The sequence below is a fragment of the Caretta caretta genome, chromosome 22 (genome assembly GCF_965140235.1).
Source record: "Caretta caretta isolate rCarCar2 chromosome 22, rCarCar1.hap1, whole genome shotgun sequence".
Taxonomy (NCBI): Eukaryota; Metazoa; Chordata; order Testudines; family Cheloniidae; genus Caretta; species Caretta caretta.
Window position 1 is genome coordinate 17,680,491 of NC_134227.1, and position 15,309 is coordinate 17,695,799.

The 15,309-nt window shown below is 58.7% G+C and overlaps 1 protein-coding gene across 1 annotated transcript; it reads left to right on the forward strand.

The window, feature by feature from the left end:
- The first annotated feature begins 8,631 nt into the window (after nt 1–8,631).
- On the forward strand, nt 8,632–13,677 carry C1QTNF5 (C1q and TNF related 5). The gene is made up of 3 exons (XM_048827349.2): nt 8,632–8,951; nt 11,491–11,717; nt 12,119–13,677. Exons 2-3 carry the CDS (start codon nt 11,510–11,512, stop codon nt 12,634–12,636), a joined length of 726 nt encoding a protein of 241 aa, XP_048683306.1. The 5' UTR covers nt 8,632–8,951; nt 11,491–11,509; the 3' UTR covers nt 12,637–13,677.
- The last annotated feature ends 1,632 nt before the right edge of the window (nt 13,678–15,309 follow it).

A 15,309-nucleotide genomic window follows, 5' to 3' on the forward strand; every position in this document is an offset into this window, starting at 1 on the left:
GGCACCGAGAGGGGAAATTATTTGCCTGCAGGTCAGGGGCAAGGCCAGGAGCAGAACCCAGGGGAAGCCCATGTATGAATCCCCTGCTCTAAGCACTGGAATATGCCTGGGCTGGGCGAAATCACTGGAAGGGGTCCCTGGGAACCGAGACCTAAGGGGTCCTTGGACAAGGAGCTGGGGAGTGAGAGCAGGAGCCCTTGTCTCTCTGAAGCAGACAGGGCTCATAGCCAGGGCTCCACCAAATTCACAGTCCATTTTGGTCAATTTCACCGTCATAGGATTTTAAAAATCGTAAATTTCATGATTTCAGCTATTTAAATCTGAAATGTCACCGTGTTGTAATGGTAGGGCTCTGACCCAAAAAGGGGGGGGGGGTCACAAGGTTATTGTGGGAGGGGTTGCGGGACTGCTACCCTTACTTCTGCGCTGCTGCTGCTGGCGGCGGCTCTGCCTTCGCACTGGGCAGCCGGAGAGGGGCAGCTGGTGGCTGAGAGCCCAGCGCTGAAGACAGAGCCGCTGCCATCAGCAGCGCAGAAGTCAGGGTGGCCTGGGCTGGTACATGCTGCCGCTGGCGGGCGCTGCCTTCAGAGCTGAGCTCCCCCCAACAGCTGCCGCTCTCCGGCCGGCCAGCGCTGGGGGGCAGTGCAGAAGTAAGGTGACAATACCCCGCAACTCCCTTTTGGGTCAGGACCCCCAATTTGAGAAACGCTGGTCTCCCGCCCTGAAATCTGTATGGTACAGGGTAAAAGCACATAAAAGACCAGATATCACAGTCCATGATGCATTTTTCATGGCCGGGAATTTGGTAGGGCTCATAACAGGGCTGGGCTGGGCTGCGGCGGGGTGGGGGGGAGAGGTGTTGTTTGGGAGATCCAAAAGCCAAGGAGATAGGATCTAGGCCCCTTTGTTATCTGAAGCCCTCCCATTTCAGGGGTGAGTGGGTACGGGGTTCCTGGCTGTGCATCAGTCTGGGCCCATCTCACCCAGAGCAAAGTGGGGGTATTCTCCCTCAGCTGTAAATACTGAACCCCTCCCCAAGCTGGAGAGGGTGGGAAGAACTGGGGTGGGAGGGGGCTCCACTCCCGAAGAAGGGGAAGGTGGATTCTGCTCTGGAGCAGGGGCAGGCCGTAGCTGGAGCTGCCAGCTGGGTTTGGACTCCTGGCCTGACTCCTGACCACTCCACTAAGGTTGGCTGTGCCTTAAAGCCACAAACAAGCTTCTCCTGACCAAAGACAACATCCTGTTTTCCCATCCACTGGGAGGATCCGCAGGCCAGTGCAGCTGGCTGAACACCACCCCTGTGATCTCAAACGCTGGTACAGCCACCCACCAGGCCTGGGATGTCCGCTGGGAAGGGCACAGAGGGGCTATCTCTCCATAGGCTCAGAGCAGGGCTTCCCTCTGCTAGAGCACAGCACCTGGGAACCCCTGGCACGCAGACGTGACCGCGCCCTCCCCCCACTCATGCACAGCTCCCAGGAACCCCTGGCACCGAGACGTGACCAAACCCTCGCCGCACTCGTGCACAGCTCCCAGAAACCCCTGGCACCGAGATGTGACCGCGCCCTCCCCCCACTGGTGCACAGCTCCCAGGAACCCCTGGCACCGAGACGTGACCAAACCCTCCCCGCACTCGTGCACAGCTCCCAGAAACCCCTGGCACCGAGACGTGACAGCCCTCTTCCCCCACTAGTGCACAGCTCCCAGGCACCCCTGGCACCGAGACATGACTGCGCCCTCCCCCCACTGGTGCACAGCTCCCAGAAACCCCTGGCACCGAGACGTGACAGCCCTCTTCCCCCACTAGTGCACAGCTCCCAGGCACCCCTGGCACCGAGACATGACTGCGCCCTCCCCCCGCTGGTGCACAGCTCCCAGGCTCCAAGACGTGACCACACCCTCCCCCCACCGGTGCACAGCTCCCAGGAACCCCTGGCACCAAGATGTGACCACAACCTCCCCCCGCTCGTGCACAGCTCCCAGGATCCCCTGGCACCGAGACGTGACCGCGCCCTCCCCCCGCTTGTGCACAGCTCCCAGGAAACCCTGGCACCGAGACGTGACCGCACCCACCCCCCACTGGTGCACAGCTCCCAGGAACCCCTGGCACCGAGACGTGACCGCGCCCTCCCTCCACTGGTGCACAGCTCCCAGGAACCCCTGGCACCGAGACGTGACCGCACCCACCCCCCACTGGTGCACAGTTCCCAGGATCCCCTGGCACCGAGACGTGACCGCGCCCTCCCCCCACCGGTGCACAGCTCCCAGGCACCCCTGGCACCAAGATGTGACTACACCCTCCCCCCACCGGTGCACAGCTCCCAGGCACCCCTGGCACTGAGACGTGACCACACCCTCCCCCCGCTCGTGCACAGCTCCCAGGAACCCCTGGCACTGAGACGTGACCGCGCCCTCCCCCCGCTCGTGCACAGCTCCCAGGATCCCCTGGCACCGAGACGTGACCGCGCCCTCCCCCCGCTTGTGCACAGCTCCCAGGAAACCCTGGCACCGAGACATGACTCCGCCCTCCCCCCACTGGTGCACAGTTCCCAGGATCCCCTGGCACCGAGACGTGACCGCGCCCACCCCCTGCTCGTGCACAGCTCCCAGGCACCCCTGGCACCAAGATGTGACCACAACCTCCCCCCGCTCGTGCACAGTTCCCAGGATCCCCTGGCACCGAGACGTGACCACGCCCTCCCCCCGCTCGTGCACAGCTCCCAGGAACCCCTGGCACCATGATGTGACCACACCCTCCCCCCACTGGTGCACAGTTCCCAGGCACCCCTGGCACCAAGATGTGACCACACCCTCCCCCCACCGGTGCACAGCTCCCAGGCACCCCTGGCACCAAGATGTGACCACACCCTCCCCCCACTGGTGCACAGTTCCCAGGCACCCCTGGCACTGAGACGTGACCGCGCCCTCCACCCGCTCGTGCACAGCTCCCAGGAAACCCTGGCACCGAGACGTGACCGCGCCCTCCCCCCGCTTGTGCACAGCTCCCAGGAAACCCTGGCACCGAGACGTGACCGCACCCTCCCCCAGCTTGTGCACAGCTCCCAGGAAACCCTGGCACCGAGACGTGACCACGCCCTCCCCCCACTGGTGCACAGCTCCCAGGATCCCCTGGCTCCGAGAAATGACCACAACCTCCCCCCACTGGTGCACAGCTCCCAGGAACCCCTGGCCCCGAGACGTGACCGCGCCCTCCCCCCGCTCGTGCACAGCTCCCAGGATCCCCTGGCACCGAGACATGACCGCGCCCTCTCCCCGCTCGTGCACAGCTCCCAGGATCCCCTGGCACCGAGACGTGACCACGCCCTCCCCCCACTGGTGCACAGTTCCCAGGAACCCCTGGCACCGAGTCGTGACTGCGCCCCCTGTGCTACATTACAGCTCACAACCTCATTCTGCCTTTGCATATTGCAATAACGCCTTGTTGCCAAGTCTCAGGAGAGATAAGAAGCAGCACCGCCTTTCCAAAGAAGCCCTGCCCGGTTCAGAGGGAGGACCATGGGGGGTGTTTCTACAAATTCCATCCTTTGCAGTTCTAGTTTTGTTGCACACAATAAGTTACACATTAAAAATATTAAAATAATACGTGTGTGCACTTCCATGATTTAAAAAGGTCATTCTCACTCTTTCCATCCTCCGTGCTCTCTGTTGCCTCAGTGTGGTACATTCCCGTGTTGAATCGCTGGAGCATATCCTGGTGGGGGACAAAAAATTCGAACATAGGATGTGTCAAGGGGCGGGCCACTAAGTTCATGTGTTTGGGTGTGTTTTCTTCATTGAACGGGAGCGGGGATAGGAGGATTCTCAAATTCTAAGGAAGTGTATCACCCTGAAACTGCTCATCACGCCTACAACCACTTTTAAACTATAGCCTTGTGTTGAAGTCACCTATTGCAAAAAAGCCCGAGTAAGCACCCTCCAAAGGAAACAAGCCCCAAACCCCTGCAATCCGCAACTCTCAAAATATTTAAGCCGCTTTTTGTAAAAAAAACAAGCCCACCAGAGTAAAACCTGCTGCACATGTCCACAGGAGGGGGAGAGAGAATTTTTCACTCTATCTACTTCTGGGGGGCAGTGGAGGAATTGTTACTGGTGTCAGGAAATCAGGCAGATGGACTGTTTCAGCCCAATGCCCAGTTGTGTGTTTTCTCTATCTGGAGGGTCTGTCTCTAGCTCTGAGAGTGGCCCATTCAGTTCTTAGCCTCTGCTACAATTGCCAAAAGGAGGCAGTGTGACCGAGCAGTTAGAGCGGGACTGGGACTTCAGGGGTCTATTCCCAGCTCCGCTGCAGACTGTCTGGAGAAGCCACGTGACTGTCCCCTGCCTCTGTTTCCCCACCTGTAAAATGAGGATGCTGAAGCTGACCTGCCTCCCAGTAGGGTTGTGAGGATCAGTGTACAGCTGAAAGCAATAGACCAGGACAGAGTCTCGCTGTCATTAATTTCTGCTAGGGGTGAGCCAGGCTTTTCAGTGATGGGGACACAAACCCTTTGGGCACACAGGTCTTTGGCTGGCTGCTTCCCCAGGGAATTCTCCTTGGCCAGAGAACCTCTTCCCCCAACCCTATGGCAGGCAGAGCTGGGGCGAGAGCCGCTTGGGCTCCGCTCAGAGCTGAAATGAGTTAAATAAGCGTTTCAAAGGCCTGCCTCAGGCACTGTGTCCCGTGCTCCAGCGATGGGGGAGAGAGAACTTCACTCACACCTATACTGGCTGCCCTGGTGGTTTCCTCCATGTTCCCGGCCTGCTGGCAGCATTGCGTCTCTGTATCCATCTGCAGAGCTGGCCGTGGCCTATTCCCTGGGATTGCGGGCACTCACAGATCAGCCGCACCGACTCCTGCTGACGCTCTGTGACGAAGTGGGACTGTTCTTAATGTTTCCTCTGAATAGTGTGGGGGTGCCTCAGTTTCCCCTAGGCAGTTCTTAAGTATCTAGGGGGTGGAGTAAGGGTGTATGATCATTGCAGAGCCCTAGAGGGCAGGTGTGTGCAGGAGTCTGGACACAGAGAATGGCCAACACCCTGTTTCCTGGCAACTGATGGCCTGGGCCCTTCCCCCCTGCAAGGTGAGAGCTGAAGGGTTGGAGAACAAAGGAATCAGGTGACCTCCTGGCCCGGGAAAGGAACAAAGCCCAGAGGAGGAGGGGCTGGAGGGGGTTTTCAGTTTGGGGCTGGCTGGGACATGGAGTGAAGTGCAGACGTGGTTGTCTGGCTCACTGCCCCCCAGAATGGACCCAGCTGAGGGGTCCCGTTCTCTGCACCTGCAAGCTCTGTTTTAGACCATGTTCCTGTCGTCTAATAAACCTTCTGTTTTACTGGCTGGCTGAGAGTCACGTCTGACTGCGGAGTTGGGGGGCAGGACCCTCTGGCTTCCCCAGGAGCCCCGCCTGAGCGGACTCGCTGGGGGAAGCACACGGAGGGGCAGAGGATGCTGAATGCTCCGAGGTCAGACCCAGGAAGGTGGAAGCTGTGTGAGCTGTGTGTCCTGAAGACAGGCTGCTCACAGAAAGGCGACTGCCCCAGAGTCCTGACTGGCTTCATGGGGAGCAGTTCCAGAGCATCGCCCAGGGACTCCGTGACAACTGGTGGCAGCGGTGGGATGTACTGCACCCCGTGGATGGCGCTTCCTGCAGTAAGTGACTGGGGAGCAGTAACACGAAGGGGGATTGCCGAGGACCAGGCCTGCTGAAGGCTCAGAGAGGAGCGGTTTCGGGGGGCGGTTAACCCCTGGGAGTGTGTGACCAGCGAGAAGGACTGTGCAGTAACAGGGTTCCCCTGGGGATTGCAGCGAGCAGTCCAAGGGGCGGAGGAGTCTGCAGCTCGACCCTGGCAAAGAGGTGGTGACCTCGAGAAGGGCTGGCACACTAGGGGTTCTCCCTGGAAACCGTGGGGAGCTGAGAACACACAGGCCTGTGAGTCCACAACAACTTGGGAGGAGCGGAGTGACGGCCTGTCACCGTCTCCTTAAGAAGGACATTGTCACCCTGTGCAAAAAGAGAGGGTTGAGCGTTGGAAAGTTCACCAAAGCAGAGTTAATCGTGCAGCTGGAGGAGGATGACCGCTCTAAGGAACAGATTCCTGACCCCAACTGGGGCTATAGCAGGATCTGGGAGCAGCTGGAGCGGGAGCCAGGCATCGCCAAGACTCCTGTCCCCGACCAGACGAGGGTCTTCACGATCGGGTTCCCCATCGGGGGATCGAGACGGACGGGATTGGAGCTGAGTCTGAGAGAGCAAGAGGACCGTGGGAGACAGCGAGAGCCCGAGAAAGAGCTGCAGAAGCAGCAGCAGCATGAACTGGCGGTGGGGGAGCGGAGAGGCCTAGGGGACCTCCCCGGGGTGAGTGGGGATAGACCCCGGGGTGCCAGTTCCGCAGGGAACCTCGAGACTAAATTGCTGCCCTGGTTAAGGAGGGGGGGGGTGTGGATGCCCACCTCACTGCCTTTGAGCAGGCTGGCGATTTGAACCAAGGGGACCCTGCGGAAAAGCCCCGGTGTCTAGCTCCCTTGCTGGGTCCCAAGGCCATAGACTCCGTCAGCCAGATGGTTGGGGATGTGGACAGGCTCCCACTCCTGACCCCAACCTATATGTCTGTGTGGAGTTTCCTGGGGCCAGGCCCCCTGGACCTCCAGTGGGAGCAGAAGGTGATGGTCAATGGGGAGACATTCTTGGGGTGGCCAAAGGGCATGGGCTGCATAAACCTTCCCACATGCGGCCTGCGAGTGCTATCGACCACCCCTGACCTAAGGGAGGGTGTGAAAATGGAAGGGCCTGGTGTAACTCCTACCAAGGAATGGGAGAGATGCTGGGGCATCCATGGGAACGTTGGTGGCTTCGAACTTCCCCAGGTCACCGGCTAAAGTGACCCCGCTCAGTTCGATCTCGAAGGGGGGAGAGATGTGACGAAGTGGGACTGTTCTTAATGTTTCCTCTGAATAGTGTGGGGGTGCCTCAGTTTCCCCTAGGCAGTTCTTAAGTATCTAGGGGGTGGAGTAAGGGTGTATGATCATTGCAGAGCCCTAGAGGGCAGGTGTGTGCAGGAGTCTGGACACAGAGAATGGCCAACACCCTGTTTCCTGGCAACTGATGGCCTGGGCCCTTCCCCCCTGCAAGGTGAGAGCTGAAGGGTTGGAGAACAAAGGAATCAGGTGACCTCCTGGCCCGGGAAAGGAACAAAGCCCAGAGGAGGAGGGGCTGGAGGGGGTTTTCAGTTTGGGGCTGGCTGGGACATGGAGTGAAGTGCAGACGTGGTTGTCTGGCTCACTGCCCCCCAGAATGGACCCAGCTGAGGGGTCCCGTTCTCTGCACCTGCAAGCTCTGTTTTAGACCATGTTCCTGTCGTCTAATAAACCTTCTGTTTTACTGGCTGGCTGAGAGTCACGTCTGACTGCGGAGTTGGGGGGCAGGACCCTCTGGCTTCCCCAGGAGCCCCGCCTGAGCGGACTCGCTGGGGGAAGCACACGGAGGGGCAGAGGATGCTGAATGCTCCGAGGTCAGACCCAGGAAGGTGGAAGCTGTGTGAGCTGTGTGTCCTGAAGACAGGCTGCTCACAGAAAGGCGACTGCCCCAGAGTCCTGACTGGCTTCATGGGGAGCAGTTCCAGAGCATCGCCCAGGGACTCCGTGACACGCTCAGCCCCAGCTCCCAGAGCTCAGCATACCCTGGAGCTTGGGAGCCCCAGGCCCTGGGCGAAGGGGAGCACGGGGGCTTTATAGCCAGCCTCCCGGCAGAAAACTCCAGCCTGTGGAAGCGATCAGGGACCTTGCTGGGCTCCCAGTGTTGCTGCTGTCTGTCCGGCTCGCCTGCTGTCCAAGGAGAAACCTGCAGCGACCTGGGGAGCTGACAGAGAGAAATGTGAGCCCAGGCCAAGTAAAAGGTCTCACGCGGCCTCTGGAACCACAAGGCTTTGGCCGGTGTTTCACATAAGTAGGGGAGAGTGTTTGCGTGTTGTGCCAGTGAGGGTGTGACCCCCGCATGCATGTGTGCACCCCACGTTTGTGTGTTGTGCTGATGGGTGCGTGGCTCAGCGTTAGTGGGTCTGTGCGTGTGGTCCGTGGCTTTAGAGGTGCGTCTGTGGGTAGTCTGTGGGTAGTGCATGCCATGTGGTCTTTGCTGCTCGCGTGTGTGACGTGTACAGTAACAATCGGTGCGTGGAGTGTGTCCCGTGCGTGGAGTGTGTCCCGTCCGTGGGTGTGTGGTTTAGTTCGTGTCTCATGATGTCCCTAAGCAGGACTGAATTGCGGGAGCCCTCACACCCTTTGGTCTTTACTCCCACAGCCTCTCCTCCTCCAAGACCTTCCACAAAACACCTGCCTAGCCCAGACACCCCAGTGTTCCCCTCCAAGAGGCCGGTTTTTGGCTTGTTTCGCATTCCCCCTCCTTCCCCAGCCCTGTCACTGGGCTCCGCTCCGCCCAGAGAAAGCACCACAAAAATGAACCAGCCGGTTTCTGGTATGGCAGCACTCTCCACAGCACAAAGACTGGCCTGATGCTTCCAGAATGGGGGAGCTGACATATTCATGGCTACTTGGGTGAACTAGAGGATGTGAGCCACCTCCTTCACCCTCCTCTCACTTTTCCTGTCTTTCCCTGTTCTGCCATTCCCCTCTCTCCTTTTCTTTCTCTGCCTCTTTCCCTCAGCAGCTCCTGCAGGGTGATGTGTTAAGTCAAGGGGTTTTTCGAGTCAGGTCTGTGGTTCTGTCTCTCCCGCCCTCCTCCCACTGGTGACAGCATTTCCGACACTGAGATTTTTTTCCCCTCCTCTTGTAGCTCTTGGCTCTGAAAGTCACTGATTTCCTTTGGAGTTTGGGAGGAGAGACACAAGGAGGGGAAGGGGTGCGGGAGAGAGACAGCCTTTCCTCGGAGCTGAAGTGGTCAGGAAGAGCTCACAGGACAAGGGGACGCAAAGCCGGCGCAGCAAGAGAGCCAGGATACACAGTAAGTAAAGCTAACCAGCTCCAGCTGCTCCTAACAAAGTTGATGGTGTAGCTATGCGGCCAGACGGGCCATGGGATTTCCCTTAGCAACTCGGCCAGGCCCGGGAGCTCGGCTGGGTCCCAACTCCAGTCATGACACATTCCAGCGGCAGGCTCTGTTTTCCTTCTTTCCCTTTTATTTGGAGAAAGTGGCCTGCAGGAGTCCGGAAGGGGAGAGACCTGCTCCCCAGTGGATCCCTGCTTACCCGGGCGCTCCGAGCCAGGCTGGGGAGAGGCCTGTATGTGGCAATGCAGGGGAAGCCAATGCTGAAGTGAGTTGGATAGCAGCCCTGCTTGGGGGAGAGAGGGGAATACTAGCCTTGCAGGCAGGGGGAAGGGCTGGATTCTGGACCCGCTGGGAGGGTGGTAATGCTGCAGAAGCTGGGAGGGTGTCCCCACACTCCACAACCTTGGGGGGCGGGGAGAGGTGCTACCCTGCCTCTGGGTGCGGTGCTGAAGCCCCTGGGTAATGCACCGTGGAGCCGGGAAGGGACCACAGTTGCCAACTTTCATGCTGTAAATAAGCACCCCGACTTTCACAATAAGTCAAAAATCAAGCTAAGCCCATTTCAAAACAAGGCCAAAACAAGCCAATCCCTAAGAACCCCAACACTCTAGATCCCCCCATCCCCCTGGTGTGAGTCAGGGACTGTGGTGGGCCCACTGTGCACACCTGGCTCTTTCCCCTCCTTGCCCCTGCTTGCCGGGAGCCTATCAAAAAAAAAGAAGCAACAAGCTACAACAAGCAATAACCTACAAGCCAAAAACTAGCCAACAAGCAACTCACAAGCCAATTAAGCCAAAAACAAGCCCAGTTTCTGGTTTTTTTCGAGGGTCTGGAAGGGTCCTGGCCTCACGCCCCGTGTGAAGGGAGAGTTAGGAGCATGGGAGTCACCGTCAGCACAGCAGGAGCCCCCTTGGGGAATGAGCGCAGCGTGCGGGGCAGAGGGACCCCTAAAGCAGCAGTTCTCAACCAGGAGTCCGGGGCCGTCTGGGCGGCCGCCAAGCAGGGCCAGTGTTAGACTCCCTGGAGCCCAGGGCAGAAAGGCGAAGCCCCGCTGTGCAGAGCTGGAGCCCGGGGCCCTGAGCTTTGCCACCCGCAGCTGCAGTTGAAGCTTGAGCAGCTTAGCTTTGCGGGGCCCTGTGTGGCGTGGGGCCCCAGGCAATTACCCTGCTTGCTACCCCTGAACCCCGGCCCTGGCTTTTCTGTGCAGAAAACCAGGTGTGGCTGCACAGCTGGGCCAGGGAGTTTTTATAGCATGTTGTACGGGGGGTGAGGGGGCTCAGAAAGGAAAACGTTGAGAACCCCTGCCCTAGAGGGCAGGAAATAGAGACAGGATCCTTGACCACAGCCCACAACCACCCACACATCCCACACTCACAACCCAGGACACACACAGCCCACTACCAACCACACACCCCACACTCACAACCCAGGACACACACAGCCCACTACCAACCACACACCCCACAGCTCACAACCACCCACACACTTCACATTCACAACCCATGACACACACATCCCACAACCACTCACACACCCCACAGCCCACAACCCATGACTCACATAGCCCACAACCACCCACACACCCCACAGCGCATAACCACCCACACACCCCACACTCACAACCCACGATACACAGCCCACAACCAGCCACACACCCCACATCCCACAACCACTCACGTAAGCCACAGCTCACAACCACCCACACGCCCTACAGCTCACAAGTGACAGACGCAGCCCACAACCACTCACACACCCCACAGCTCACAACCCATGACACACACAGCCCACAACCCCCACAGCTCACAACCAGTGACACACACAGCCCACAACCACCCACACACCCCACAGCTCACAACCCATGACACACACACCCCACAACTCATAACCCATGACACATACAGCCCACAAGCACCCATCCACCCCACAGCCCACGACCACTCACACACCCCACAGCTCACAATCACCCACACACCCCACGCTCACAACCCATGACACACACAGCCCACAACCACCCACATCTCACAACTACCCACACGCCCCATGTTCACAACCCATGACACACAGCCCACAGCCACCCACACGACCCACAGCTCACAACCCACCATGCACCTACCCACCGCATAGCTCATAGAACACTATCCACACAACTCACACACACACACATACCCCTTCCAGCCCAGCACACACACCTGGCCCATTTAGCCCATTGTCCTCCCTCCTGTCATGCCATAGTTCCCAGATACCCTGGTGAGGGGCAGATTGGACTGGACTGACTGGGCTCGTGGCCTACCCAGGCCAGTATCCCATACCTCCCTTCTGGGCCGGATCGCTGGTTCATCAAGTCCAGTGTCCAGCATCTCTGGTACCCAAGCTCAGTCGGAGCGTTGCTGTGGAGTGAGGGGAACCTACAGCCCACAGACCCTAATCAGAGCTGTCAAGCCAGGGCCTCCACCTCTCAGCCTGCTAGAGACATAATGGTTCACTCTGCTCCCAGCCCCTCCACGGCAGCTGAGATGAAGCAGCTCCTCTTCCTCTTCGGGCTGATCGCCAGTTCCATCCAGATTGAGGACAACAAGATCCCGAGCCTGTGCTCTGGGCAGCCCGGCATCCCAGGCACGCCCGGCAGCCATGGAAGCCAGGGTCTTCCAGGCAGAGATGGACGTGACGGCCGGGACGGAGTGGCCGGGACGCAGGGAGAGAAGGGAGAGATCGGGCAACCCGGTAAGGAGACCTCCCTGCTGGGGAATGCACCTGGAACTGGAGCCCTGCTCCCCGTGAAGGAGGATCCAGTGGTAGACCCATGGCTACCACACTAGAGCAGTTGGATTAACCAGCCAACCAGATAGATCCAAAGGGGCTAAGCACCAGGTGCAAAGTCCCTGGGTCTCAGTCTTTATCCTTTGAGGGGGAATAAATAAGATGCCATGTAGTTGATGTGAGGGGGGAGTAGGTCCTGTCTGCTCTGTTTGGTATCCATGACATGCAACCAGGGGCACAGATCCCATGGTGATGGGTGTATCACGAATTAGATCCAGAGATGGATGGGCTGGCTGGTTATTAGTGGCTCCAGTGTACTGGGCCTCTCTCCTGCCCCCTGTAATGTTCTCTCTCCTCGCCCTCAGGAGTCCCAGGTCCCCGAGGGGACAGCGGCAGCCCCGGCATGAATGGTCTGACTGGGGAGAAGGGGGCTCAGGGGGAGTGCGCGGTGGCTCCCCGCTCAGCCTTCACCGCCAAGCGCTCGGAGTCACGCAGCCCACCCCTGGCGGACCAGCCCATCCGCTTCGACGTGGTGCTGATCAATGAGCAGGGCCACTATGACGCGGACACGGGCAAGTTCACCTGTGAGATCCCCGGCGTCTACTACTTCGCTGTCCACGCCACCGTGTACCGCACCAGCCTGCAGTTTGACATCATGAAGAACGGCCATTCGGTGGCCTCCTTCTTCCAGTTCTACGGCAACTGGCCCAAGCCCACGTCACTGTCAGGCGGCGCCCTGGTGCGCCTGGAGCCGGAGGACGAGGTGTGGGTTCAGGTCGGGGTGGGTGACTACTTCGGCTTCTACTCCAGCATCAAGACGGACAGCACCTTCACCGGCTTCCTGGTGTACACCTACTGGCAGAACTCAGCTGTCTTCGCCTGAGACCCGAGCTGCCCGGGGCGGGGGGAGCAATTGAGAAGTGCCGTCCCCGCGGCGCACAGCCCAAACCCCATCACGTCCCCTGGGGAGGGACCCCCAAGAGGCATCAGGGTCCAGTGGCCTAAGCATGGTGGGTTCTTCACCATTAACGCTTCCCACTAATGCGTACAGTGGGGATAATGATGCTTCCCTACCCCGGGGGGCGGGGAGGGAGCTGTGAGGATTCATTAGTTAGTACTGCATAAGAGCTAAGTGTTCCTATTATCACTGGTGCATGAAGTTTGGGAGGTCTCAGCCCAGCCCATCTCCTGGCTCCCTGAGGCACGCGCTGTCTGTGCAATGTAGACGCAAGGGCATGGTTATTGTATGTCACTGCCCATAGCCATTTAGTATTGAAGCATATTCCCGGTGGTGTGAGCGCTGCATCCCAGCAGGACTGGGCAGCATCCGCGGCACAAACCCCCCAGTGTCTGTGGGGCTCACTCGCCGCATCTCAGCAGAGATTCCAAGGGCTGGGTGGGCTGTGGGCACTGAACTCCCGGCATATTGCTGGGGCTGCACCCTCCCTGCTCTGAGCAAAAACAGGGCTCTTCAGGGGCTTCCAATGAACAGACCCAGACCCTCAGCTGCTGTAAATCACACAGCTCCTCTACGGAGCTTCAAGACTGTACGCCGGCTGAGGATCTGGCTGGATCTTCTTCCCACTTACACCCATGGGGATACAGAGAAACCCCATTGAAGCCAACGTGGGAGCTCCAGGTGGACCCGGTTACAATGGACTGGACCCTGCTCCCACTGAGCGCTGCCATTTGACAAGCAGACACCACATGTGGCCTGACTCCAGTACCCGCTGGACCTGCTCCAAGCACACCCTGCATAGGGCCGCGGCTGGGACGTGGAGCAGGAGCTGGGTTGACAGGCGGCAGGTTTGCCAGCTAAGTCACCCAACCTCATCTGTGCTAGGAGCAGGGACCACCCTGCTTTCATGCCACGTCGCTCTCACAGTGTATATGACCTCCCTCAATAAACGGGCTCTTAACTGTTCGTCAGCTTGCTAGCGTGTCTGCTCTGGAACGCGTGTCAGGACATGATCATATGTTTGGGTTCTTGGACATTCATCAAAGCTTGTTAGCATGTTGTATGCCCGTCAGGGCATGTTTGTGTGCCTCATCTGCATGCTCACCAGGGCAGGTCTGTATTACCAGCTCACGAATGCATGACCGAGTGTCATGTGTTTTCTCTTGTATGCAAGACTAAGTGTGTTAGGATCTTCTCTTGTATGCATGTTAGTGCATGTTAGCCTGTGTTGGCTCCTGTGTGCACATCAGGGCATTCGCATGTGTCCGCTTTTTTGTGTCTTTCCTTGTATGTGAGTCAGGGCCAGTTTCTGTGTCTTCTCTCCCAGGTAGGTTAGGGTGTTAGCATGTCAGCTCTTTTCCGCGTGTCAGGACAGAGGGATGCCAGCAGCAAGCCCCATTTACAGACACTTTTGTCAACGCTGCCTGCTCCTGCAGGCAAAGGCTGTCCCTGCTTGCACCCAAGCTGGCAAGGCCATGCCCTTGTGCTTTGTTGGCTCCGGCGCAGTTTTGGGCAGATGCACAGAGCCCTCTCTCCCCTAGGGGGCACCAGCTCCCCACATTGGGCGGGTTCTTGGGCAAAAGCATCAATTCAGCAGAATATCAGGGTTGGAAGGGACCTCAGGAGGTCATCTAGTCCAAACCAATCCCCAATTTTTGCCCCAGATCCGTAAATGGCCCCCTCAAGGATTGAACTCACAACCCTGGGTTTAGCAGGCCAATGCTCAAACCACTGAGCTATCCCTCCCCCCGACCTAGCTCCTGCTTCTGTTCATTAGCAGCCCCGCTGCCAGGGTATGACACACCCCACATTCTGCACAGCAACAGGGCATACCAGCCAGCGCCTTACTCGCCTCTCAGAGCAACCTGCCTGGTGTGGAAGTCAGGACTCCCGGGTTCTAGACCCAGCTCTGATATTGACTCATTTTGGGCATGTCGTTTTGGCCGCTCCATGCCTCAGTTTCCCTTCTCCCCTCCGCGGCTCACCCTCTTCCAAGGGTTGCCATGAGGATTAGTGGAGTTGGGAGGTGCGTTGAGATCCGGAGCTGGAACAGTGCCCTCGTTCTCTGAACTCCAGAGCTCCCCCGGAGAGTGACGCCTGGCTCCCCTCACTGCCTCCCTGGGGGCAGGAGTTGCTGAGGCAGCACTGTCTTACTTCCCTTCCCTCTCTCCCCTTGCAGATTTCCAGTGTGAATGTTGTGACCTGGCTCAGGAAAAGGTCCCTATTTTTAGCAAGGGAAGGAAGAGCCATCTGCGCTTCTGTCCAAGATAGCCCTGGTGCTACTTTTCTAAATTCCGCTGGATCGCGCCCAGCTGGGGACTGCTTCCCATTGTGAGAGCATGGAAGGGGGATGGCAAATGAGTCTGGGCCCTGTGAGCTCCCAGGGGGGGAACAGGCATCATAGATCTCCCCGAGAGGACAGCTGTGCTCATCCAGCCTGAGCTCATGTGGGTCACAGGCCTGAGAATCAGGGCTGCCCAGACAGGGAGCAGAGCATGGGAAGAGGCAATGCATTTCATCCCCCTCTCGCCTGCCTGCCCTGCTCAGGTTGTGGGCTCATTACATGACCTGCCAAGCTAAGCAGTGCTAGAGAGCGCC